Source organism: Martes martes (genome assembly GCF_963455335.1).
Source record: "Martes martes genome assembly, chromosome: 1".
Lineage (NCBI taxonomy): Eukaryota > Metazoa > Chordata > Mammalia > Carnivora > Mustelidae > Martes > Martes martes.
The window spans coordinates 45,251,209-45,278,219 of NC_137888.1; the positions used below are offsets into that span (position 1 = coordinate 45,251,209).

The 27,011-nt window shown below is 37.2% G+C and overlaps 1 protein-coding gene across 1 annotated transcript; it reads left to right on the forward strand.

The window, feature by feature from the left end:
- Nucleotides 1-19,096: 19,096 nt before the first annotated feature.
- Nucleotides 19,097-20,020, forward strand: OR5AC2 (olfactory receptor family 5 subfamily AC member 2; the record flags this gene model as incomplete). The annotated part of the gene is made up of 1 exon (XM_080819915.1): nucleotides 19,097-20,020. One exon carries the CDS (start codon nucleotides 19,097-19,099, stop codon nucleotides 20,018-20,020), a length of 924 nt encoding a protein of 307 aa, XP_080676041.1.
- Between the last annotated feature and the right edge of the window lie 6,991 nt (nucleotides 20,021-27,011).

Genomic DNA, 27,011 nt, shown 5'->3' on the forward strand with positions numbered 1-27,011 from the left:
TAAATCAGAAATGAAAGAGGAGAAAGAAAAACCAACACTACAGAAATACAAAAGGTTATAAGAGAATATTATGAAAAACAATATGCTAACAAACTGGACAACCTAGAAGAAATGGATAAATTCCTAGAAATATATAACCTCCCCAAATTGAATCAGGAAGAAATATAAAATTTGAATAGACAGATTACCAGCAATGAAATTGAATCAGTAACCAAAGAACTCCCAACAATCAAAAGTCCGGTACCAGATGGCTTCACAGGTGAACTCTACCAAACACTTAAAGAAGAGTTAAAACCTATTCCTCTCAAACTATCCCAAAAATAGAAGGAATGAAAGCATCCAAATTTATTCTATGAGGCCAGCATTACCTTGATACCAAAACCAGATAAAAACACTATTAAAAAAAAAAAAAGAACTACAAGCCGATATCTCTAATGAACATAGATATTAGCAAACCAAATCAGCAATAAATTGAAAAATTCATTCACCACAATCAAATGGGATTTCTTCCTGTGATGTAAGGATAGTTCAATATTTGCAAATCAATGGGGTACATCACATCAACAAGAAAAAAATAAAAACCATATCATCAATTCAATTGATGAAGAGAAAGCATTTGGCAAAGTACAGTACCCATTCATGATAAAAATTCTCAACAAAATAGGTTTAGAGGGAATATACCTCAACATAATAAAGGCCATATGTGAAAAACCCACAGCAAACATCATACTCAATTGTGAAAAACTGAGAGCTTTCCCCAAAGATCAGGAATAAGAGAAGTATGTTCACTCTCACCATTTTTATTCAGAATAGTACTGGAAGTCCTGGCCACAGCAATCAGATAAGAAGGAAAAATAAAAGGGATCCAAACTGGTAAGGAAGAAGTAAAACTTTCACTATTTGCAGATGACATGATACTATATATAGAAAAATATATATATATATATAGTATATATATAAGATATATATACTATATATAGAAAAAGAAATCACCAAAAAACTACTAGAATTGATAAATGAATTCAGTAAGTTCACAGAATACAAAATCAATATACAGAAATCTGTAGTATTTCTATACACTAGTAGTGAAACAGCAAAAAAAAGATATTAAGAAAACAATCTCATTTACAATTGTATCAAAAATAATAAAATACCTAGAAATAAACTTAACCAAAGAGATGAAAGACTTACACTCTGAAAACTATAAAACACTGATGAAAGGAATTGAAGATGACATGAACAAATGGAAAGATATTCCATTTTCTTAAACTGGAAGAACAAATATTGTTAAAATATCCCTACTACTCAAAGCAATCAAAAACATTTTTCACAGAACTAGAATAAATAATCCTAAATTTTTTTATGGAACCACAAAATACCCCAAATAGCCAAACCATTCTTGAAAAAGAACAAAACTGGAGGTACCACAATCCCAGCGTTCAAGATAAACTACAAAACTGTAGTAATCAAAACAGTATGGTATTGGAACAAGAATAGACGTGGATGAATAGAACAGAATAGAGGACCCAGAAATAAGCCCATGAATACATGGTCAATTAATTTTCAACAAAAGAATAAAAACTATGCAATGGGAAAAAGTCTTTTCAACAAAGGGTATTGAAAAAAACCAGACAGCTACATGTAAAGAATGAAACTAGACCACCTTCTTACACCATACACAAAAATAAACTTCAAAATGGATTAAAGACTTAAATTTGAGACCTAAAACCATAAAAATCCCAGAAGAGAGCACAGGCAATAATTCTCTGACATCAGCTGTAGCAACATTTTTCTAGATATCTCCTTAGACAAGGGAAGCAAAAGCAAATTATTGGGACTGCATAAAAATAAAAAGCTTCTGCAGAACAAAGGAAAAAAAATCAACAACTAAAAGATAATATCCTGAATGGGGGAAGATAGTTGTAAATGACACGTCCGATAAAGGGTTAGTATCCAAAATATATAAAGAACATATACAACTTAACACCAAAAACGACCCCCAAATAATCCAATTAAAAAGAGGCAGAAGACATGAACAGCTGTTTCTCCAAAGAAGACATACAGATAGTCAACAGACACAAGAAAAGATGCTTAGCATCACTCATAATCAGGGAAATGCAAAGCATAACCAAAATGACATATGTCATACCTGTCAGAATGAATACAATAAGAAATGCAAGAAACATGTGCTAGTGAAGATATGGAGAAAAAGGAACATTTATGCACTGTTGGTAGTAATGCCAACTGGTGCAGCTATTGTGGAAAACACTTGACATTCTTCAAAAAATGAAAAATAGCATTTCCATAAGATCCAATAATTCCACTACTGAGAATATACCCCAAGAATATGAAGACACTAATTTAAAGGGATATATGCACACTTATGTTTATTACAGCATTATTTACAATACTCAAATTATGAAAGCAAACCAAGTGCCCATCGACAGATGAATAGATAAAGAAGATGTGGTATGTATGTGTGTATGTATGTATGTATGTATGTATCTATGTAGATAGATAGAGTGGAATATTACTCAGCCATAAAAGGAATGAAATCTTGCCATTTGCAACAACATAGATGGGTCCAGAGGGTATAATACATAAGTAAATCAGAGAAAGACAAATACCAGGTGGTTTCACTCATATGTGGAATTTAAGAAACAAAACAAATGAACAACAACAACAAAAAAGAGAGACAAATCAAAAAACAGACTTTTGGGGCACCTGGGTGGCTCAGTGGGTTAAGGTCTCTGCTTTCGGCTCAGGTCATGATCCCGGCGTCCTGGGATCGAGCCCCGCATCAGACTCTCTGCTTAGCGGGGAGCCTGCTTCCCCTTCTCTCTCTGCCTGCCTCTCTGCCTACTTGTGACCTCTATCAAATAAATAAATAAAATATTAAAAAAAAAACCAAAAAAAAAAACCCAGACTTTTTTTTTTTAAAGAAAAGGAACATGAACATATTTAATAAAATTATTAGACATAGACTATAAAGGTGTGGTCCAAATTTTACAACATTAAACATAAAATGGAAAACAAGAAGTAAGAAAAAAAACCAAGCTGGTTTAATTTAAAAATAACCTTCTACCATTTCATCCCCACTAGAATGGTTATAATATAAAGAGAAAAAACAACTATTGTGTTGGCAAGCATATAGAATAATTAAATTCCATACACCTTGTGATTGGAACTCTAAAATGGTGTAGCTGCTATGGTAAACATTTTGATGGTTCCTCAAATTGTTGAACACAGAATTGTGCAATTGTGCAACTGGGAAGTTGAAAATGGGCATGGCAGACCAGCAGTCTGGATATTTACACAAGAGTTGGTGTTTTAGTTTTGAGCCCAAATTCTGTATGGCAGCAGGCTGGAAACTCAGCCAGGATTTCAATGTTGTAATCTGACGGCAGAATTCCTTCTCTTTCAGGACACTTCACTGTTGATCAAAACAACTGGACACCATAGCCTCACCACTTTGACAGGTAAAATTGACCTTCACAACCACTTTCTAGTAGGAACTTGCAAGGCCAGAACACATTGGTCAAATCCCTTTCCTTTGTCGAACTGATGGGGGAAGAACACTTTGAGATGGTGCTTTTGTCAGTCCAAGATCCTGATCCAGAAACAGACACCATTGGTTAGAGATATTTGTTTCTACAGTATAATCTAGCCTATCCTAGGTGACACAACAGGTATGTGTGTGTGTATGTGTGTGTGTATGTGTGCGTGCACGCACGTGTGTGATATCTGTATTCAAATTAAGAAAATATATCCTAAATGGAGGCATTTTAGGAGATGGAGGGGGAAAAAAAGACCTGGATCTACAACATTGTAGAAAATCTCTCAATTTTGTAGTACTAGTGAATCTTAAGTTATCCAAAATTGCCAATGCCCTAAAACGCATCAGGCTGTGACCAGATACATTTAATTGAGGGAGATCTGAAAAAATTTTATTTAATCCAAGACCATCCTTTTTACTGGTATGTATTGGATTTCATAAAAATATTTTCAAAAAAATATCACTGTTATGTAATGTAGTAGACTTATTGTTGATAAGTTGATATAGTTGATTTTAAATATTTGGAGATTGTTATTCCTAGTAATAATGCTGAATAATTAAGTCCTACTCTAAATATACAATTTATACTCTGTTTGTCCATATTGTAGGTTAACAATCTCCAAAAACCAGACTTTTAACAATAGAGAACAAACAGATGGTTACCAGAGGGGAGATGGGTGGGGGAATGGGTGATATAGGTGAAGGAGATTATGAGTATATTCATCATAATGAACGCTGAGAAATGTACAGAACTGTTGGATCACTATATTGTACATCAGAAAGTGATATAACCGTGCATGTTAACTATGCTGGAATTAAAATAAAAACAAATCTACCATGTCATTACTGTTTTCTATTTGTTGCCATTGTTCTCCCACTTTGTCATCTATTGTTTTTCTGGCTTTTGTGGTTTTAATTGAATATTCTATATGATTCCAACCATTCTTCTTAGTTTATTGATTATACTTCCTTAAAAAAAAAAAACTTTTTAGTGGTTGCCCTAGAGTTTGTAATATACATTTACAACTAATCCAAGTCCACTTCCACATTTATACCACTTCATGGGTGGTGTGAGTACCTTACAATAACAAAGTAATCCTTATTCTTGCCTCTCATCCCTGTATAATTATTGTCATTCACTTCATAAACATATGAAATACATATATGATATATACATAAGCTTACATAGTCAAATACATTGTTGGTGATATTATTTTAAATACACTATTGCCTGTTAGATCAATTAGGTATAACAAAAATAGAAATTTTTATCTTACCTTCACCTATTCCTTCTTTGATCTTTTCCCTTACTTTATGTAGATATGAGTTTCTGACCTATAGCATTTTCCCTCCCTCTAAAGAACTTTAACATTTCTTACAAGGCAGCTCAACTGGGAACAAATTCCCTCAATTTTTGTTTGCCTAAGAATGTCTTTATTTGTCTTTCACATTTGAAGGATATTTTGCAGTGTACATATGGGTGTTTTTTTCTCTCAATACTTAAAATGTTTCACTCTATACTCATTCATTGCATGGTGTTTGAGGAGAAGTTGGATTGTTGTAATTTTGTTAAATTAACATTTGTTTAGTAGAGTCTTATGTGGAGTGTTGGATGGTGAGCCACTGGTCAACAAAGACCACAGGGGAAAGTGAGATAGAAAAGTTTATTACCCACAGGTCCTAGAGGAAGTACACAGCATGCTTGAGGAGCCACACAAGGATATCAAGGCAGGGTACAGGCAGAGTGCTAGCAAAGGGAACTGAGGCTTACACCTTTATTGAGGTCTTTGGTTAAAGTGTTTCTGGGGTCCCCAACCTAAGGCTGGATTGGTCAATTCAAATAAAAAATATTGAGGTTTTGGTAAGCTCTGAGGGGTCTTATCTAAGGAGTGCACAAGAAGTAGCTTGGAAGCAGGAGAGACTGTTTATCACCAGGAGTATGGTGGAAGTCAAACAGGAACTTAACATTCTTTACTGTGTGGGGTATTATCTAGGGCATGTATTCACAGAAGTGGCTAAAATCAGTTCAAAGCCTCTGCAGGCATTTAGCCACACAAAATAAATGCCAAAGCATTGATACATGTGAATTCTTCTCTTAATTTCTCTATAGGTGAGGTGTTCTTTCCTCTGGCTTCTTTTGGACATTTATCTTTGATTTTGTAGAGTTTGAAAATGATATGCTTAGGTATAGTTTTATGGAATTTTTCTGCTTGGTGTTTTCTATGCTTCCTGAATCTGTGTGTTGGTGTCTGATATTAATTTTGTGAAAATTCTCAGTCATTATCATTTCAATTCCTGAATTTCTTATGACCATGTAGCAAGCCTATCACTCACAATTTTTAGTAACCAGCATGATTGTGAGTTGAAAATGTATGAAACCACAGAGCATAGGCTCTGTAAGTGCTGAAACTGTAGGTGCTGAAATAAATAAATGCCTAGTAAAGGAAAGATATGACCTTAGTTGTTTTAAGTGCAATGATAGGGGCACCAGGGTGGCTCAGTTGTTAAGCGTCTCCCTTTTGCTCAGGTCATGATCCCAGGGTCCTGGGATAGAGCCTTGCATCAGGCTCCCTGCTTGGTGGGAAGCTTGCTTCTCCCTCTCCCACTCCCCCTGCTTGTGCTTCCTCTCTCGCTGTCTCTTTCTCCAATAAATAAATAAAATCTTAAATGTAATGATATAAGATTTATACATAGCATTACCATTTAATCCCATATGAATATTCTTTTACTGTTTTTGGAGATCCAGCAAAACTGTCTCTATGGTAGTGAATTGGACATGGAATTTGCTGCCTAAAAACAAGTACATTCATGAAAAAATTACAGATGACACTACTTTCTTTCAGTATGTCATCAGATAATCAGTTTGGGGTGAAAGGCTATACTTATACAGACAGTTCACAAAAACCTAACTGGAATTCTTTACTAAGAAATATTTCTCTTGCCTTCTAAGAGTCTCATATTTCAGCAGATATTTTATTTATGAGGGACAGTTCTCCTTTTTTGTTTTTATTATAATGAAGTATATAAATAAATTCATTGACTATCAGTTGAGATATTCAAAGCATACACTAGTTACTTAATTTATATAGTTTGAGTGAAGTGAATAGCCTCTATTTAGCATTTATAGCTGGCCAGTTAAGCGAAGAGAAGCCAATGGTACAGAGATTTTCATTTGAGGTTTTCGTTCTTAAACTTCAGTGTACATGAGCCCATAGGTATTAGATTTAATAGATCATTGGTGGGCTTGAGATACTGCATTATTCAGAAGCATCCCAGGTGATTCTGTTGCCAATGGGATTTGGGTCACATTTTGAGAGACGAAGCACTAAAATTGCTCAAATATTCATAACCATCACCTTAGATTTTGAATTCTTCTTTTTTTCTTAATAGGAAAATTTACCTTACAAATGAAACAAGAAAAAGAAATAAAAAGCACCCAAATTGGGAAAGAAGAAACAAAACTCTTACTATTTGTAAATGAAAAGATACTATACATAGAAATCCTAACGATTCCACCAAAAATATTTGGAACAAATAAGGAAAAGGATAGGGGGATGGGCTAAATCAGTAGCAACTAAGAGCTATAAATCTCCTGTTACAAAATAAATGAGTCATGGAGATGTAAAGTACAAAATAGTCAATAATATTGTAATAACTATATATGATTACAGATGTTAACTATACTTAGATGGTGATCATTTCATAATGTATACAAATGTCAAACCACCATGTTGTACACCTGAAACTAATACAATATTGTATGTCATACTTAAATAAAAAAAAGTTTATGAAAAATTATGTACAGTAGTGCCATAATTTTATTTTTATATGTATCTATAAAATGTTTATGTACTATATACAAATATATATAAAATATAAGATATACAAATACAAATATATGTTAATTACATATAATAAAGTATGCATAAATACATGTATGGGTAAATGATAGGGGAAATATATACTAAATATATGTATATATTTACTATATATATATCTATATACACACTAAGTTAACTATACTCATCAGTGATTAGTGAAATGAAAGCAATTTGTTCTCTTTCTGCTTTTTTACATTTTCGTTTTTTTCCTACCTTTAACCTGTAATGCTTTTGTTTGCAGAAAAAGGATCTAAGCTACAAAAATAATAGTTACTAAAGGATGTTATAAGTGATTTGTTGATTAGTCTATAATGCCCAGTAGATTGATTTCATTCTACAGGGAATCTTTTGGTGGCATTGAGGGAGTTTCAGTATTCTCCTCATAAATGGGTTTGAAGATGGAAAGAAATAAATATCTTTCCTTCCAAACTGCATTTTTCAAGGAAAAATAACGGGAGAAAAATAGTGGGCTTTGACATTTTTGTTCTTGTATCTTAAGAGCTCTTCATGAAAGTTTATATTTTATGGCATCTCTGCATCTTCTTACAAGAATTGGGTGAGAATGCGGTGCTTTATTTTATTACAATTATTCTTTCCATGAAAACATGATAGGAAATATCATTTGAGTACCAAGAGTTTTTCCATGATGTAACAAATTAATGAAAAATATTTTTCAGATGATTTATATTTCAAATGGAATATCCTGAATTAAATAGAAAATAAACATTATGTTTATTTCCTCTGAAAACTTTTGGATATGAAGATATATGTTTGTAACATGAAGAATTGAACCCATGCAAATCAATTATAGCACTGTGTGCTTCACCACCATCTCATGCTACCTGGTAAGTAGCAGAGAGGAGTCATGGTCACACAGGCTGTGGGTGGAAATGTATCTGAGGAAATCCAGTGCTTTAGAGGAGAACTTCAAAACAAGGGTCATAAAGCTAATAATCATGTAGTAATTTAGAGGTAGAACTGAGATTCAAGGCATCTGAAATTTTGTTACATTTTTATTAACTTTTTTTGGGGGCCAGGATAATGAATTACAGAAACAATCTTTTAGTATTTTTTGTGTCTTTGTTAATTAAAATTCATTCTGTCATTTAACTTACATTGGAACTCAAACAGAATGAGGAAGATTTCTGACTTAAGAATCATAGAGTTATGGGGCTTTTTAAGGGAGTCTGTGACTTCCCCTTCAATTTGAATCTTCTTTAAGATGATACTTGCTGGAAATATGCAAAAAAAGAAAAAGTTCACCACAAGTATTGAGAGGCACCACCCATTGTTATAAAGGATAATCAGAGAGTCAATTATCATATGGTTTCACTTATTTGTGGAGCATAACAAATAACATGGAGGACATGGGGAGAAGGAGAGGAAAAGGGAGTTGAGGGAAATTGGAAGGGGAGGTGAACCATGAGAGACTATGGACTCTGAAAAACAACCTGAGGGTTTTGAAGGGGCGGTGGGGGGGAGGTTGGGGGAGCCAGGTGGTGGGTATTAGGGAGGGCACGTATTGCATGGAGCACTGGGTGTGGTGCAAAAACAATGAATACTGTTATGCTGAAAAGAAATTAAAAAAAAAAAAAGGATAATCAGGTTCTTGCAGGCGCTAGACAGCAGTATGCTTGCTCGGTGATTACTGCCGCTCTGACCAGCCTCTCTGCTGGTGTTTCTTCATGTTTAGCATAAGTCTCAAACAAATTTTCTCTTTTCTTACTTCCAGTGAAAAGGGAGAAGAACAGTTTTGCTCAAACTAGCTTCTCTTTTACAGGGGAAAAACCTCCAGGTGCCTTTTTATAGAACATTATACAATTTTTCCATATATTTTTATTGTTCAAGCATTAGTCTCATTAGAACTGAGTTTTTAACAAACCCTGTCTTCCCTCAATTTTTGGTACATTTCCTACCTTTGAATTACCAAGCAGGCACGTTAGGGTAATGTTTCAGGCCAGCAGAGACTTGGAGAATAAAGTCTTCACTTCTGTACAGAATTGGTGACTAGGTCTGGAAGTTAACATGTGTTGGAATGACACCCACTTGGATAGTCTTTTCATAAAAGCCTGGGAGCTGTGAATCCAAGACTGGTAAATAGTCCCTTGAATGATTATATATTAGATCAGCTGTTTGTAAATGCATAGACCCTGCTTTAGATAGTAAGAGAGGGCATAAAACATATTCTATGTTTAGACTTGTGCATAATTTGTCATTGATGAAATGCACTGTGATGATGAGGACCGAGGTTTTTTTTCTCTTGGGTGTCCACAGAACCCAGCCTTCTCACTTGCTTGCCGGGCTCATAAACCTCATGGATCCATTTGTAGTTAGGGGCTCTTATCTGCCTTGACTGTCATCTTTTCTTATCTGATTTACCTTTTAAACAGAACTTATAATTTTTTTTTCTTTTTTTTTTTAATTTTTTATTTATTTTCAGCGTAACAGTATTCATTGTTTTTTCACCACACCCAGTGCTCCATGCAATCTGTGCCCTCCCTAATACCCACCACCTGGTTCCCCCACCCTCCCACCCCGCCCCTTCAAAACCCTCAGGTTGTTTTTCAGAGTCCATAGTCTCTCATGGTTCACCTCCCCTTCCAATTTCCCTCAACTCCCTTCTCCTCTCCATCTACCCTTGTCCTCTATATTATTTGTTATGCTCCACCAATAAGTGAAACCATATGATACTTGACTTTCTCTGTTTGACTTATTTCACTCAGCATAATCTCTTCCAGTCCTGTCCATGTTGCTACAAAAGTTGGGTATTCGTCCTTTCTGATGGAGGCATAATACTCCATAGTGTATATGGACCACATCTTCCTTATCCATTCATCCGTTGAAGGGCATCTTGGTTCTTTCCACAGTTTGGCGACCGTGGCCATTGCTGCTATAAACATTGGGGTACAGATGGCCCTTCTTTTCACTACATCTGTATCTTTGGGGTAAATACCCAGCAGTGCAATTGCAGGGTCATAGGGAAGATCTATTTTTAATTTCCTGAGGAATCTCCACACTGTTCTCCAAAGTGGCTGCACCAGTTTGCATTCCCACCAACAGTGTAAGAGGGTTCCCCTTTCTCCACATCCCCTCCAACACACGTTGTTTCCTGTCTTGCTAATTTTGGCCATTCTAACTGGTGTAAGGTGGTATCTCAATGTGGTTTTGATTTGAATCTCCCTGATGGCTAGTGATGATGAACATTTTTTCATGTGTCTGGTAGCCATTTGTATGTCTTCCTTGGAGAAGTGTCTGTTCATATCTTCTGCCCATTTTTTAATATGATTATCTGTTTTGTGTGTGTTGAGTTTGAGGAGTTCTTTATAGATCCTGGATATCAACCTTTTATCTGTACTGTCATTTGCAAATATCTTCTCCCATTCCGTGGGTTGCCTCTTTGTTTTGATGACTGTTTCTTTTGCTGTGCAGAAGCTTTTTATCTTGATGAGGTCCCAGAAGTTCATCTTTGCCTTTGTTTCCTTCGCCTTTGGAGACATATCTTGAAAGAAGTTGCTGTGGCTGATATCAAAGAGGTTACTCCCTATGTTCTCTTCAAGGATTCTGATGGATTCCTGTCTCACGTTGAGGTCTCTTATCCATTTCGAGTTTATCTTTGTGTACGGTGTAAGAGAATGGTCAAGTTTCATTCTTCTACATATAGCTGTCCAGTTTTCCCAGCACCATTTATTGAAGAGACTGTCTTTTTTCCACTGGATATTTTTTCCTGTTTTGTCAAAGATTATTTGACCATAGAGTTGAGGGTCCATATCTGGGCTCTCTACTCTGTTCCACTGGTCCATGTGTCTGTTTTTATGCCAGTACCATGCTGTCTTGGTGATCACAGCTTTGTAGTAAAGCTTGAAATCAGGTAACGTGATGCCACCAGTTTTATTTTTGTTTTTCAACATTTCCTTAGCAATTCGGGGTCTCTTCTGATTCCATACAAATTTTAGGATTATTTGCTCCAGCTCTTTGAAAAATACTGGTGGAATTTTGATTGGAATGGCATTAAAAGTATAGATTGCTCTGGGCAGTATAGACATTTTAACGATGTTTATTCTTCCCATCCAAGAGCATGGAATGGTCTTCCATCTTTTTGTGTCTTCTTCAATTTCTTTTAGGACTTATAATTTTTACTATTTAAATTGAATCCACCTTTTCAAAACACTCGTTATTTTTTCAGCTGTGTTTCCATTTGTAATGTTTCATTCACCCTGATTTTTTTTTTAAGATTTTATTTATTTATTTATTTATTTATTTTTTTTATTTATTTTTATTTTTTTTTAATTTTTTTATTTTAATAAACATATAATGTATTTTTATCCCCAGGGGTACAGGTCTGTGAATCGTCTGGTTTACACATTTCACAGCACTCATCATAGCACATACCCTCCCCAATGTCCATTTCCCCACCACCCTCTCCCATCCCCCTTCCCCCCCGCAACCCTCAGTCTGTTTCTTGAGATTGAGTCTTTTATGGTTTGTCTCCCTCCCAATCCCATCTTTTCATTTTTTCTTTTCCTACCTCCCCCCAAACCCCCCCACCTTGCATCTCCACTTCCTCATATCAAAGAGATCATATGATAGTTATATTTCTCCGATTGACTTATTTCGCTAAGCATGATACCCTCTAGTTCCATCCACGTCGTCGCAAATGGCAAGATTTCATGTCTTTTGATGGCTGCATAGTATTCCATTGTGTATATATACCACATCTTCTTTATCCATTCATCTGTTGATGGACATCTAGGCGCTTTCCACAGTTTGGCTATTGTGGACATTGCTGCTATAAACATTCGGGTGCACGTGCCCCTTCGGAGCACCACGTTTGTATCTTTAGGATATATACCCAGGAGTGCAATTGCTGGGTCGTAGGGTAGCTCTATTTTCAGTTTTTTGAGGAACCTCCACACTGTTTTCCAGAGTGGTTGCACCAGCTTGCATTCCCACCAACAGTGTAGGAGGGTTCCCCTCTCTCCGCATCCTCGCCAGCATCTGTCATTTCTTGACTTGTTAATTTTAGCCATTCTGACTGGTGTGAGGTGGTATCTCATTGTGGTTTTGATTTGTATTTCCCTGATGCCGAGTGATGTGGAGCATTTTTTCATGTGTCTGTTGGCCATCTGGATGTCTTCCTTGCAGAAATGTCTGTTCATGTCCTCTGCCCATTTCTTGACTGGATTATTTGTTCTTTGGGTATTGAGTTTGATAAGCTCTTTATAGATTTTGGATACGAGCCCTTTATCTGATATGTCGTTTGCAAATATCTTCTCCCATTCTGTCAGTTGTCTTTTGGTTTTGTTAACTGTTTCCTTTGCTGTGCAAAAGCTTTTGATCTTGATGAAATCCCAATAGTTCATTTTTGCCCTTGCTTCTGTTGCCTTTGGCGATGTTCCTAGGAAGAAGTTGCTGCGGTGGAGGTCAAAGAGGTTGCTGCCTGCATTGTCCTCAAGGATTTTGATAGATTCCTTTCGCACATTGAGGTCCTTCATCCACTTTGAGTCTATTTTCGTGTGTGGTGTAAGGAAATAGTCCAATTTCATTTTTCTGCATGTGGCTGTCCAATTTTCCCAGCACCATTTGTTGAAGAGGCTGTCTTTTTTCCATTGGATATTCTTTCCTGCTTTGTCGAAGATTAGTTGACCATAGAGTTGAGGGTCTATTTCTGGGCTCTCTATTCTGTTCCATTGGTCTATATGTCTGTTTTTGTGCCAGTACCATACTGTCTTGATGATGACAGCTTTGTAATAGAGCTTGAAGTCTGGAATTGTGATACCACCGACTTTGGCTTTCTTTTTCAATATTCCTTTGGCTATTCGAGGTCTTTTCTGGTTCCATATAAATTTTAGGATTATTTGTTCTATTTCTTTAAAAAAAATGGATGGGATTTTGATAGGGATTGCATTAAATGTGTAGATTGCTTTAGGTAAAATAGACATTTTCACAATATTTGTTCTTCCAATCCATGAGCATGGAATATTTTTCCATTTCTTTGTGTCTTCCTCAATTTCTTTCATGAGTACTTTATAGTTTTCTGAGTATAGATTCTTTACCTCTTTGGTTAGATTTATTCCTAGGTATCTTATGGTTTTGGGTACGATTGTAAATGGGACTGACTCCTCAATTTCTCTTTCTTCTGTCTTGTTGTTAGTGTAAAGAAATGCGACTGATTTCTGTGCATTGACTTTATATCCTGACACTTTACTGAATTCCTGTATAAGTTCTAGCAGTTTTGGAGTGGAGCCTTTTGGGTTTTCCACATATAGTATCATATCATCTGCAAAGAGTGATAGTTTGACTTCTTCTTTGCCGATTTGGATGCCTTTAATTTCTTTTTGTTGTCTGATTGCTGAGGCTAGGACTTCTAGTACTATATTGAACAGCAGTGGTGATAACGGACATCCCTGCCGTGTTCCTGACCTTAGCGGAAAAGCTTTCAGTTTTTCTCCATTGAGAATGATATTTGCGGTGGGTTTTTCATAGATGGCTTTGATAATGTTGAGGTATGTGCCTTCTATCCCTACACTTTGAAGAGTTTTAATCAGGAAGGGATGCTGCACTTTGTCAAACGCTTTTTCAGCATCTATTGAGAGTATCATATGGTTCTTACTCTTTCTTTTATTAATGTATTGTATCACATTGATGGATTTGCGGATGTTGAACCAACCTTGCAGCCCTGGAATAAATCCCACTTGGTCGTGGTGAATAATCCTTTTAATGTACTGTTGGATCCTATTGGCCAGTATTTTGGTGAGAATTTTCGCATCTGTGTTCATCAAGGATATTGGTCTGTAATTCTCTTTTTTGGTGGGATCCTTGTCTGGTTTTGGGATCAAGGTGATGCTGGCCTCATAGAATGAGTTTGGAAGTTTTCCTTCCATTTCTATTTTTTGGAACAGTTTCAGGAGAATAGGAATTAATTCTTCTTTAAATGTTTGGTAGAATTCCCCTGGGAAGCCGTCTGGTCCTGGACTTTTGTTTGTTTGGAGATTTTTGATGACTGTTTCAATCTCCTTACTGGTTATGGGTCTGTTCAGGTTATCTATTTCTTCCTGGTTCAGTTGTGGTAGTTTATACATCTCTAGAAATGTATCCATTTCTTCCAGGTTGTCAAATTTGTTGCCATAGAGTTGCTCGTAGTATGTTCTTATAATTGTTTGTATTTCTTTGGTGTTGGTTGTGATCTCTCCTCTTTCATTCATGATTTTATTTATTTGCGTCCTTTCTCTTTTCTTTTTGATAAGTCTGGCCAGGGGCTTATCAATCTTATTAATTCTTTCAAAGAACCAGCTCCTAGTTTTGTTGATTTGTTCTATTGTTTTTTTAGTTTCTATTTCATTGATTTCTGCTCTGATCTTTATGATTTCTCTTCTCCTGCTGGGTTTAGGCTTTCTTTGTTGTTCTCTCTCCAGCTCCTTTAGGTGTAGGGTTAGGTTGTGTATTTGAGACCTTTCTTGTTTCTTGAGAAAGGCTTGCACTGCTATATATTTTCCTCTCAGGACTGCCTTTGTTGTGTCCCACAGATTTTGAACTGTTGTGTTTTCATTATCATTTGTTTCCATGAATTTTTTCAATTCTTCTTTAATTTCCTGGTTGACCCATTCATTTTTTAGAAGGATGCTGTTTAGTCTCCATGTATTTGCGTTCTTTCCAAATTTCCTCTTGTGATTGAGTTCGAGCTTCAGAGCATTGTGGTCTGAAAATATGCAGGGAATGATCTCGATCTTTTGGTACCGATTGAGACCTGATTTATGACCCAGGATGTGGTCTATTCTGGAGAATGTTCCATGTGCACTAGAGAAGAATGTATATTCTGTTGCTTTGGGATGGAATGTTCTGAATATATCTGTGATGTCCATCTGGTCCAGTGTGTCATTTAAGGCCTTTATTTCCTTGTTGATCTTTTGCTTAGATGATCTGTCCATTTCAGTGAGGGGAGTGTTACAGTCCCCTGCTATTATTGTATTACTGTCGATGTATTTCTTTGATTTTGTTATTAATTGGTTTATATAGTTGGCTGCTCCCATGTTAGGGGCATAGATATTTAAGATTGTTAGATCTTCTTGTTGGACAGACCCTTTGAGTATGATATAGTGTCCTTCCTCATCTCTTATTATAGTCTTTGGCTTAAAATCTAATTGATCTGATATAAGGATTGCCACCCCAGCTTTCTTCTGATGTCCATTAGCATGGTACATTGTTTTCCACCCCCTCACTTTAAATCTGGAGGTGTCTTCGGGTCTAAAATGAGTTTCTTGTAGGCAGCATATGGATGGGTTTTGTTTTTTTATCCATTCTGATACCCTGTGTCTTTTGATTGGGGCATTTAGCCCATTAACATTCAGGGTAACTATTGAGAGATATGAATTTAGTGCCATTGTATTGCCTGTAAGATGATTGTTACTGTATATTGTTTCTGTTTCTTTCTGATCTACTACTTTTAGGGTCTCTCTTTGCTTAGAGGACCCCTTTCAATATTTCCTGTAGAGCTGGTTTGGTGTTTGCAAATTCTTTCAGCTTTTGTTTGTCCTGGAAGCTCTTTATCTCTCCTTCTATTTTCAATGATAGCCTAGCCGGATATAGTATTCTTGGCTGCATGTTTTTCTCGTTTAGTGCTCTGAATATATCATGCCAGTTCTTTCTGGCCTGCCAGGTCTCTGTGGATAGGTCCGCTGCCAATCTAATGTTTTTACCCTTGTATGTTACAGACTTCTTTTCCCGGGCTGCTTTCAGGATTTTCTCTTTGTCGCTAAGACTTGTAAATTTTACTATCAGGTGACGAGGTGTGGACCTATTTTTATTGATTTTGAGGGGCGTTCTTAGCATCTCCTGGATTTTGATGTTTGTTCCCTTTGCCATATTAGGGAAATTCTCTCCAATAATTGTCTCCAATATACCTTCTGCTCCCCTCTCTCTTTCTTCTTCTTCTGGAATCCCAATTATTCTAATGTTGTGTCGTCTTATGGTGTCACTTATCTCTCGAATTCTCTCCTCGTGTTCCAGTAGTTGTTTGTCTCTCTTTTGCTCAGCTTCTTTATTCTCTGTCATTTGGTCTTCTATGTCACTAATTCTTTCTTCTGCCTCATTTATCCTGGCAGTGAGAGCTTCCATTTTTGATTGCACCTCATGAATAGCTTTTTTGATTTCAACTTGGTTAGATTTTAGTTCTTTTATTTCTCCAGAAAGGGCTTTTATCTCTCCGGAGAGGGTTTCTCTAATATCTTCTATGCCTTTTTCGAGCCCGGCTAGAACCTTGAGAATTGTCATTCTGAACTCTAGATCTGTCATGCTACCTATGTCTGTATTGATTAGGTCTCCAGCCTTCGGTACGGCCTCTTGTTCTTTTTTTTGAGGTGAGTTTTTCCGCCTTGTCATTTTGTCCAGGTAGGATTTGCTTTCTCCTGCTGTGGAATTCCGCTGTTCTTGGTGACTGAAGTTGGTTTTGGATGGTTTCTTGTTGATCTTCTGGGGGAGGGGCCTGTTGTAGTGATTCTCAAGTGTCTTTGCCGCAGGCGGAATTGCACCGCCCTTGCCAGGGGCCGGGCTAAGTAATCCGCTCGGGTTCGCTTTCGGGAGCTTTTGTTCCCTGAGCGCTTTCCGTAGAGTTCCGGAGGACGGGAATGAAGATGGCGGCCTCCCAATCTCTCGGCCCAGAGGAGCCGAGAGCTTGGGGTTCCGCTCCTCAGTGCGCTCTCAGAGCAAAGCGCCCAATAGCTTCGCCTCCCTGGCTTGCGGTCGCGCCTCGAGGAAAGCAGTCAATTGTTGGAGCTGGAGAAAAGCGCCGGGTCGCTTTTGTCTCCGTGGCCTCCGGCCGCGCTCCGAGCCCACCCAGCCTGCGACCGGCACAAGGTAACCCCGGGCTTAGAGCTCACTCCTCGGCTTTGTCGCTATAGCCGGCTTCCCCGCTCTAATACCTGCGAGCTCTGCGGCACTCAGACACCCCCAGTCCTTCTGTGACCCCGCGGGTCCTGGGGTTATGCTGACCCCGCCTGGGTTTCCCCCCAGTTTAACCTCTGGAGCGATGTCTCCCAGTGGAGCCGACTTTTAAAAGTCCCGGTTTTGTGCTCCGTCGCTCCGCCGCTTGCCGGGTGCCGGCCCCTCCCCCCGGGGTCTATCTTCCCGTCGCTTTGGATTCACTTCTCCGCAGGTCCTACCTTTCAGAAAGTGATCGATTTTCTGTTTCTGGGATTGTTGCTCTTCTTCTCTTCGATTTCCCGTTGGATTTATAGGTGTTCACAATGGTTAGATAAGCTATCTAGCTGATCTCCTGCTACCCGATGTCGTCTCAGCCTGCTACTTCTCCGCCATCTTGACTCCTCCCCCCCTTTATTTATTTATTTGACAGACATCACAAGTAGGCAGAGAGGCAGGCAGAGAGTGAGAGGGGAAAGCAGTTTCCCAGCTGAGCAGGGAGCCTGATGTGGGGCTCGATCCCAGGACCCTGGGATCATGACCTGAGCTGAAGGCAGAGGCTTTAACCCACTGAGCCACCCAGGCGCCCCTCACCCTGATTTTGATAGTCCCACTTGCAATCTCAAAAAGAGCAGGAAAAAAAAAAAGCTTTTTAATCATTTTAAAATTTGTGCCTCTGAAATGTTAACACACTCTCAGTTAACTGGGTGGTAAATGTCTTGTTTGGCCTGAAAATGACAGCCCTTAGATCCTTCCCACACCAGCAAATAAGACAGTAGTATCTTTGTTTCTTCACTCCTCTTAAAAGAGGGGTATTTGGGGCGCCTGGGTGGCTCAGTGGGTTAAAGCCTCTGCCTTCAGCTCGGGTCATGGTCCTAGGGTCCTGGGATTGAGCCCCGCATGGGGCTCTCTGCTCAGCAGAGAGCCTGCTTCCTCCTCTGTCTCTCTGCCTACTTGTGATCTCTGTCTGTCCAATAAATAAAAAAAAAATTTAAAAAAAAAAGAGGGGTACTTTATCATCCTGGGTTTAATGACAGAGGTTCTATGAGCTCAGAATGACAGTGCTTTAACTTAGGAGGTACTCCATAAAGAGTTGGTGACTGAATGAATGATTATGTTCACATATGAGAGTTTGCTGGGGGTATTTAAAAATAATTAATTAAAAATTTGGAGGAGTTTGTAGTGTGTGTAATCAAAAGACTTGATTAGGAATTTGGGGTGATTTTGATGAATATATAATCAAATAATAATGATGGACAATAAAACAGTAATGGGATATTGATTTACTATCTTATACCTCAACCTATTAATGTCTTAAAAGGACTAAATGATGTATATTGCTGATAGCAGAGATAGAGCCCATTTTTTGTTCAATAGAAAAGAGGCAAAAGATTTTCTGAGAAAGGGTGATGACACTTTTGAAACTGAACCACTGCTGCTTCTACAGATTTTCTTATAAAATATATTTTTTATTCTTAATTCTGGAAAACAGTTCACTGTTAATATATTCAATTTTAAATATATATACTTAAAGGCCTTCTTTTAAAAATCTTTCTCAAAATTATTTGTATATACTTCATAGTCTTAAGTGTGTTTTTAAAAGAGAGAAACCTGTACCTCCGTATCTGTTGAGAAATTGACAGCTGAAATAGGGAACAGACATTACCATCCCAAGCCAGTTTTCCTGATTCTTGATTAAGTTTTTCCTTTACATATTCTCTCCTGGTAGTGATCAGTCTGAGTGCATATGATGGAGGAAAACAAGACGCAGGTGACTGAGTTTGTTCTCACAGGACTTACAGATCTTCCAGGGCTGCAGGCCCCCCTGTTCCTGGTGTTCTTGCTCATCTACCTCACCACCATGGTGGGCAACCTTGGACTGATTTTTCTCATCTGGAAGCATCCCCATCTTCACACTCCCATGTACTTACTCCTTGGCAGTTTGGCCTTTGCAGATGCTTGTTCTTCGTCCTCTGTGACTCCCAGGATGCTTGTCAACATCTTAGACAAAAGTCAAATGATATCCCTCTTTGAGTGCATCACCCAATTTTATAATTTTGCTTCCAGTGCCACTACGGAATGTTTCCTCCTGGTAGTGATGGCCTATGACCGCTACGTAGCCATATGCAACCCCTTACTTTATCCAGTGGTGATGTCCAACAGGCTCTGTACTTCGTTGATAAGTTTGTCTTATGTCATTGGTTTTCTGCATCCCACAATTCATGTAGGGTTATTATTTAGATTAACCTTTTGCAGGTCCAATATAATACCTCATTTCTACTGTGAAATTTTGCCACTATACACAATTTCTTGCACTGACCCATCTATTAATGCATTAGTACTTTTTATTTTTGCTGCTTTTATACAAGCTTTTACTTTCATGACCATCATAGTGTCTTATACCTGTGTCCTCTTTGCCGTCCTGACAAAGAAGTCTGAAAAGGGCAAGAGTAAAGCCTTCTCCACGTGCAGCGCCCACCTGCTCTCTGTTTCCTTGTTCTATGGCACTCTCTTCTTCATGTATGTGCGTCCTGGGTCTGGCCCAGATCAATATCAGGATAAAGTGTATTCACTGTTCTACACGATTATCATCCCTCTGCTCAACCCCTTTATTTATAGCCTAAGAAACAAGGAAGTTTTGGGGGCACTGAGAAAAATTATAAAGAAATAAATATTTCTCAGGAAAACTTTCATTATTCCTTAGATTTTACTCTGTTTAAATAAAACATGTGTCCCTGGGTTTTGCACATAGTAGGGCTTTAATATGTATTTATTAAGTTAATGAATAAAAAATTCAGAGTAGATAGACTTGCTTTCATCCTAAGTTCTTGTGATCATCAAAATAATTAATGAACATTATAAGGATGGACTCCACTTACCTTGTGTTGTTTTAAATCCATTCTCAAGGATGAAACTAGAATGAAATCTTCAAATTGATATATTTTTGTAACTTTAATGAGCTTTGTGTTTCCAGATACCCACACTTTTTAGGAGAAATAGTTTATTTATTTAATAAATATTATTTATTTAATAAATAAATAAATAGATAGTGAGAGAGAAAGCACAAGCAGAGGGAGGGGCAGAGGAAGAGGAAGAAGACTCTCCACTGAGCAGGGAACCCAAAGTGGGGTTCAATCCTAGGGCCCTGGGATCATGACCTGTACCAAAGGCAGAAGGTCAACTGACTGAGCCACCCAGTCGCCCCTCCAGATAAACACATTTTAAAACCCTTTTGTACTTATATTTTTTTAAGGGAAGACTCAATCTCTGTAAACCTTCTTTTTAAAAAGTTCTCATGCTTGTTAAATAATTCTTGAGCAAGGAATTTTTCAAAACCTTCTCTTGAGGATTTATAATTATCCAAAAAATATGTACATCAAAGTAATATTGTTAGACTGATTGTGACAGTATATAACTTCATGAGGCATTCTCTTCAAGGTTTAAAAGTAATTTTGAAAATTATATTTGCATTGCAATCATTGAAAGGTATAAAAAATTAACAATTACATATTTAAGAGAAAGTAGTTTTCCTGCAATGTAATGAAAAGTTCTGAGTTCTTTAAAAACTTCTACTTTTTAATTTATAAGCAATCTTCCTAAACATCTTGTGTCTGACCCACATATACAAATTGAATATTTTTTCTCCTTGAATGGACATCTACCCATGTAGATGTGCTTGGTAAAATTGTAATTATGCAACTTAACTGATTTTTTTCTTTATAGAAACTATATATGTATTCTTTCTGGCCCTTTTGCCTTTTTTGAGCTCCTGACTTTATTATATATGGCTCTGTGAATATTTTGGTCAAAAATAAAGAAAAAGTACATAGTTGGATCCATAGTATGTTATTGATGGAGCCAATTCTCATAACACTTAGATGTCTCTTATAGGCCATCGAAGGGAAAATATATATAAACCACGGGTAGTGACCTTGGTGCGCTGTAGGAAAAAAAAAAAAGAAAGAAAGAAAAAGAAAAGAAAAAAGTATTTATGTATACATGGCCATTCCTCTAACACCTAGCCTATTATTTTGATATGAGGATAGAGACAATTTGCTGAGTCGTGAAATGGCAAAGCCTGAGGTGGGGCCAGTTGGCTTCTGCACTGTGTTTGGGGCTGTTTCCTCAGACCCCTGCTCCTCTCACTGCATCTGGCTCTGTTTGTGCTGTGTGGGCTTGTTGGAAGCAGGTTACTCCCTGTGGGTGCACAATCTCTGTGGAAGTCCTTACCTCCACCTCTCCACAGTCAAGGCCAGTGGCAAAACTCTCTCTCTTTTTTTTTCCTTATGTGCCATGCAGTCTATTTTAGGTATTGGCTGCATAGAATTGCTGTCTGTCAATATATAGATGTTCTCTGTCTTCTTTACACCTTTATTATTTCAGGCAGCATGGTGCCAGAGTCCGTGCTTTTAACCACTACCCTATGGTGCTTCTATTAGATCATAACGTCTTATGTGAAACCCAACACTGGCTGAAGAGGCACTTGGAAGGAGATGGTACTGGCCAAATCCAGATGTCCCTTTGCTCCACCAGTGTGCCCTGTGGCTAAGAGAATGGAAGTAAGCCCCTAGATGTGCTTCCTGGTTTCTTCTTTTCCTCTAAAGCTCTGGTCATGGTGCTAGGTTTTTATAGGGTACTGTGAGTTCTTTGCAGAAACTTTTATTTTTCATAGTTTTATATTTTATGTAAAAGATGGTTTGGAATCCAACTACTAGCTGCATAATCCATGAGAATTACAGTGTTTCAGGTGATTCTTAGGTTTATAACATATTGTAAAACTGAATACATCACACCCTGTTGATAACAAGTAGCAGAATTAATGACTAAATGTCACCAATCAAGTCTTGTATATCTTCTTCCTCACCCTGATGGTATGGATCCATGGTTCTCACTCTTGGTTCCCACCTCAAACCAAACAAACTAGGATCTTTAAGAAGAGGATAGTTTTCTAAACCACTCTGAGTGATTCTAATATTCAGCCAGTGTTGACAGTCACTAGGGAAAATCCTCATGTGAAACTTGGCAAGCTTCCAATGAAGATTAGGTGATAATTGAGTATAGAAACTTCCCTGTATGACTATTAGAATGACTGTTTTGCCAAATGGCTACTTTATCATAGTTTATGCAATTTTTGATCACGTTTTTATCTTTATTCCCCCCATTTTGATGGAACAAAGGGAATAATGATGCATAAATGATAGGTTTATTGCATAGTGTGCTTTTTTTAAAAAGATTTTTATTTATTTATTTGACAGATAGAGATCACAAGTAGGCAGAGAAGCAGGCAGAGAGAGAGGAGGAAGCAGGTTCCCTGCTGAGCCCCGATACGGGGCTCGATCCCAGGACCCTGGGATCATGACCTGAGCCGAAGGCAGAGGCCTCAACCCACTGAGCCACCCAGGTACCCCAACAGTGTGCTTTTTAAAATTTAAGGCAGTGATTCTCAATCCTTCCTGGAATCATCTAAGGTCCTTATAAATTAAAATTCTCTGATCCAATTTCAGACCAGTGAATTCAGCTATTCTGGAAATGTGACCCAGCTATTTGTCGACCTTTATCCCTCCAGGTGATAAAAGTATAGCCCAGGTTGAAAACTACTGGTGTAAGGGGAAAAAAGAATCTTCGTATGGTTCTTGATTCTTTAGTTGGTTTTGGAAGTCTGACACAATTATCTATGGGCTAGTGAACAGTGATCTTCAGTTTGCTGTCTGAAAACAAATTCATTCATAAAAAAGTTGTAGATAGCACTAATTTCTTTCAAATTCCTACCAGATAATCAGTTTGGGGAGACAGGCTATGCATAGCCAGACAGCTCACAAAAAGTTACTTGCAATTCTTTCCTAACAAATGTTTCTCTTGCATTATTAGAGTTTCATATTTCAGCAGATATTTTATTTATATTGGACAGTTCTCCATTCTTGTCCATACTGTCACATAGTATAATCAACCCACTGAATGTTAGTGGAGCTATTACAAAGTGTCTACATACTTTATTTGGTTGGAGACTATAGCTTCTATATAACATTCATAACTGGTTTAGTGAAGCAAAAGAAGAGCCAACGATGTGAAGATTTTTCACTTGAGGTTTTCATTCTTAAACTTTTGTGTGCATGAGCCCACAGATATTGGTTGCAGTAGATCATTGGTTGGTGTGAGATTCTTTACTATTCACAAGCAGTCCAGATACCTCGAGGCAGGTGGGCCTGGACTACATTTTGAAAGATAAAGTAGTAAAATTGTTCAAACATACATGTTGATCACTTTAGACTTTGAAATTTGATTTCTTAGTGGGAAAGCCTACCTGTTCTCATCTGAATATTTGTGTACTCCCCAAATTTGTATTTTAAAATCCCAATCCCCAAAGATGATGATATGAAAAGGTAGGCCCTGTGGAAGTTGCTGAAGTCATGTGGGGGATCATGATGGGATCAGTGCCTTATAAAAGAGGCTCTGAACAGACCCCCAACCTCTTCCTCCATGTGAGGACACAGTGAAAAGGCACTAATATGAATCAGGATGAGGACCTTCATCAGAACGTCATGATGTTAACAGCTTGACCTTGGACTTTCAGCCTCCAGAACCATGAGAAATCAGTTTCTGTTGTTTATAAGCCAGCCAGTCTGTGGTATGTTTTATGGCAGCCTGAATGGACTAAGGCACTACCTCTTATTTAAATATTACTTCAGGACTCTTAGAGTTTGTTCATAGGAATCATCTTAATTGATCCTTTCAGTCACTTTGGAAAAATGGAAGGGAGGTGGTATTTCTCCCTTTTACAGGTGAGGCCACCAGGAGTAACAGAAAAGCAGAGTGTGTCAAATCAAGATGATTTGTTCTTTTATTCCTGAGTCTTAGGTGAAGCTAAAAGTGACTACAAGAGCCTTTGTTAAATCTTCTGGGTCATACAGAGGAGAAAACAATGAGTGTTTGATGATATTTAAATGGGCACTGCCTCAATTTCTTCATTTAGATAATGGAGATAATAATATGCACTTGTGTCCCTATTTAGCTGATTGGGAGAGATAGTATATGTGAAGGTACATTACAGAGCACAAATCACTGCACAAATATAGGTTTTGTTTTTATGAGAAAGTTAAGGTCCTACTTTTCTAAAGTTATATAAATAATAAGAGGCTAAGCTAAGAGAAGAACACTGTTAAAACTGCACTGTCACAGGTAGCCAATGTGTCCACACCAGAATTCTTTTCATTATGTAAGGTAATGTGAGAAATGTCAGGTGCTCCAATACTGTTGAAAAATTAAGAAAGTTTGTATGAATATGTTTTTGTTGAAAGTAAAGTACAAAAAATATGTTCTTATGATAATGATTATTATATTTTTATTAAATATGTACATTAAAAAATTAGTCTTAGGAGACCTTAAAAAGCAAGTGTCTGTAAAATCCCTCTTTGGGAGGAAGACTTTGAAAAGTAACATTGCCCCAAATGGACTATTTCTGGCAAAAAATAATTTGATCACTCATGAGAGAGAAAAGGCAGTTTCTTACAAAGTGAGAAACAAGAAACATTGATGAGACAGAATTTGACCCAACATGCATTTTTATTGACTCACTTTTTTCCTTTCAAAGAAAACTTCTGACTAGGGTTTACTATACCAGACACTTAAATATATTTTTGGAATGAATTACTAAGCTATTCAAAGTAAGCCTTTTTTTTTTTTTTTTTCAAAGTAAGCCTTTTAAAATCACCAACAATTTGCCTCCAAGAAAGAAGGTGGGCTTATGAAACTATGAACTTCTGGCTAGGTCAAATAAAACTAAACAAATGCTTAGACATTTGTTTAATTTTTTTCATGATAAATGTCAAAACATTTTGTCCTACTTTCCTCTTTTTTTATAGTTGTGTTAAGTATTTCATCTAATAAAATGTAGAACAGGGTGCGCGTGGGTGGCTCAGTTGTTTAAACGTCTGCTTTTGGCTCAGGTCATGATCCCAGGGTCCTGGGATCGAGGCCCACATCAGGCTTCCTGCTCAGTGGAGAGCCTGCTTCTCCCTCTCTCTCTGTTGCTCATTCCCGCTTGTGCTTGCTCTCTCGCTCTCTCTCTCTCATCAAATAAATAAAATATTTTTAAGAAAATGTAGAACAAATGACAGAATTAAAAAATTACCATTTAAAAATCCCTAATAATATAATTGGTTCTGGCAAGAGCCATCAAAGAATGCCAAAAACTTTAGCTAAATAAGTGGATGGGAACCTGGATAACTGGAAGGTGTGAAAGTATCATATCATGAGTTACTTGCCAGATGTAAGGGAAAACAGGTAAACTTTATAGTGGAGAGATGTGACTATTAATACCTTAACCCAGGGATCACACTGAACTCTACCAATAGTGAAACTAACAGGCTCCCTGCACTTCCTGATATTATGCCATATGAAATTTATTAGAATCATTTATAAAGAATCCATGCCAAAATGTTTAATCAAACCTTTAGTTATAAATTCCACCGAGAATGGAAAAATGCAAAGAGTAGGAGAACAAGTCAAATAAGCAGCCAGAAAAATCCAGAATGTGGGAAATTTCATAATACAATTAAACAACTGGCCCACTCTCTCCATGTCATTTCATTAGGGGGAAAAATAAGAAAGCCATTATGACTAATAACAACAACCAAAAAGTAAAGAAAGGGGAAAGAAATGACACTGTTTCGGATTAAAAGAATCTTGATAGGTAGAACAAACAAATACAATGCTGTAAAAAAGTGGTAACAATTGAAGAAATTTGAATATAGACTGGTTATTTGATGGTATTGGAAGAATAGTATTCATTTTATCTGATGGCCAAGTGGAATCATGGTTAGGAAAAAAAATGTCCTTTCTTCATGATGCAGTGTGAAATGTTTAATTATGAAATGTATCTGTAATTTTCATCAAAATAAAGGTTTCTCTTTAAAATGTGTTATGCCTATAAGTTCTTTCTTCTAGAAGTTGTGACTCCACATAAATCATACTACTTACTGGTCTGTGTGCCAACCTGCAGATGGATTGAGCTAATTGTAAAAGTATTTTACGTACAAAAATAAACTGCCATTGTTATAAATTATTATAAACACATCTCAATTTGCTCTCTCCAAAACCATTCCTTAACAAAAGAGCTTAACCGCTTTACTTCTGCATAATTAAAATAATTATCACAAATAGATAAAATTACCAATTAATAAGCCTTTTTTTTTATCTGTCAAGTATAGTGCTAAGGGCTTGGCATTAACCCTCTCATTTGATTCTTGCAAAAACCTTGTAAGGGCACTTATTTATTTATTTATTATTATTTTTTGTTATGTTATGTTAGTCATCATACAGTACATCATTGATTTTTGATATAGTGTTCCAAGATTCATTGTTTATGTATAACACCCAGCGCTCCATGTAATATGTGCCCTCCTTAATACCCATCACCATTCCCCCCTCCACAACCCTCAGTTTGTTTCTCAGAGTCCACGGTTTCTCATGGTTCGTCTCTACCTCTGATATCCCCCCCTTCATTTTCCTTTCCTTCTCCTAATGTCCTCCATGTTATTCCTTATGTTCTACAAATAAGTCAAACCATATGATAATTAACTTTCTTTGCTTGACTTATTTCACTTAGCATAATCTCCTCCAGTCCCATCCATGTTGATACAAAGTTTGGGTATTCATCCTTTCTG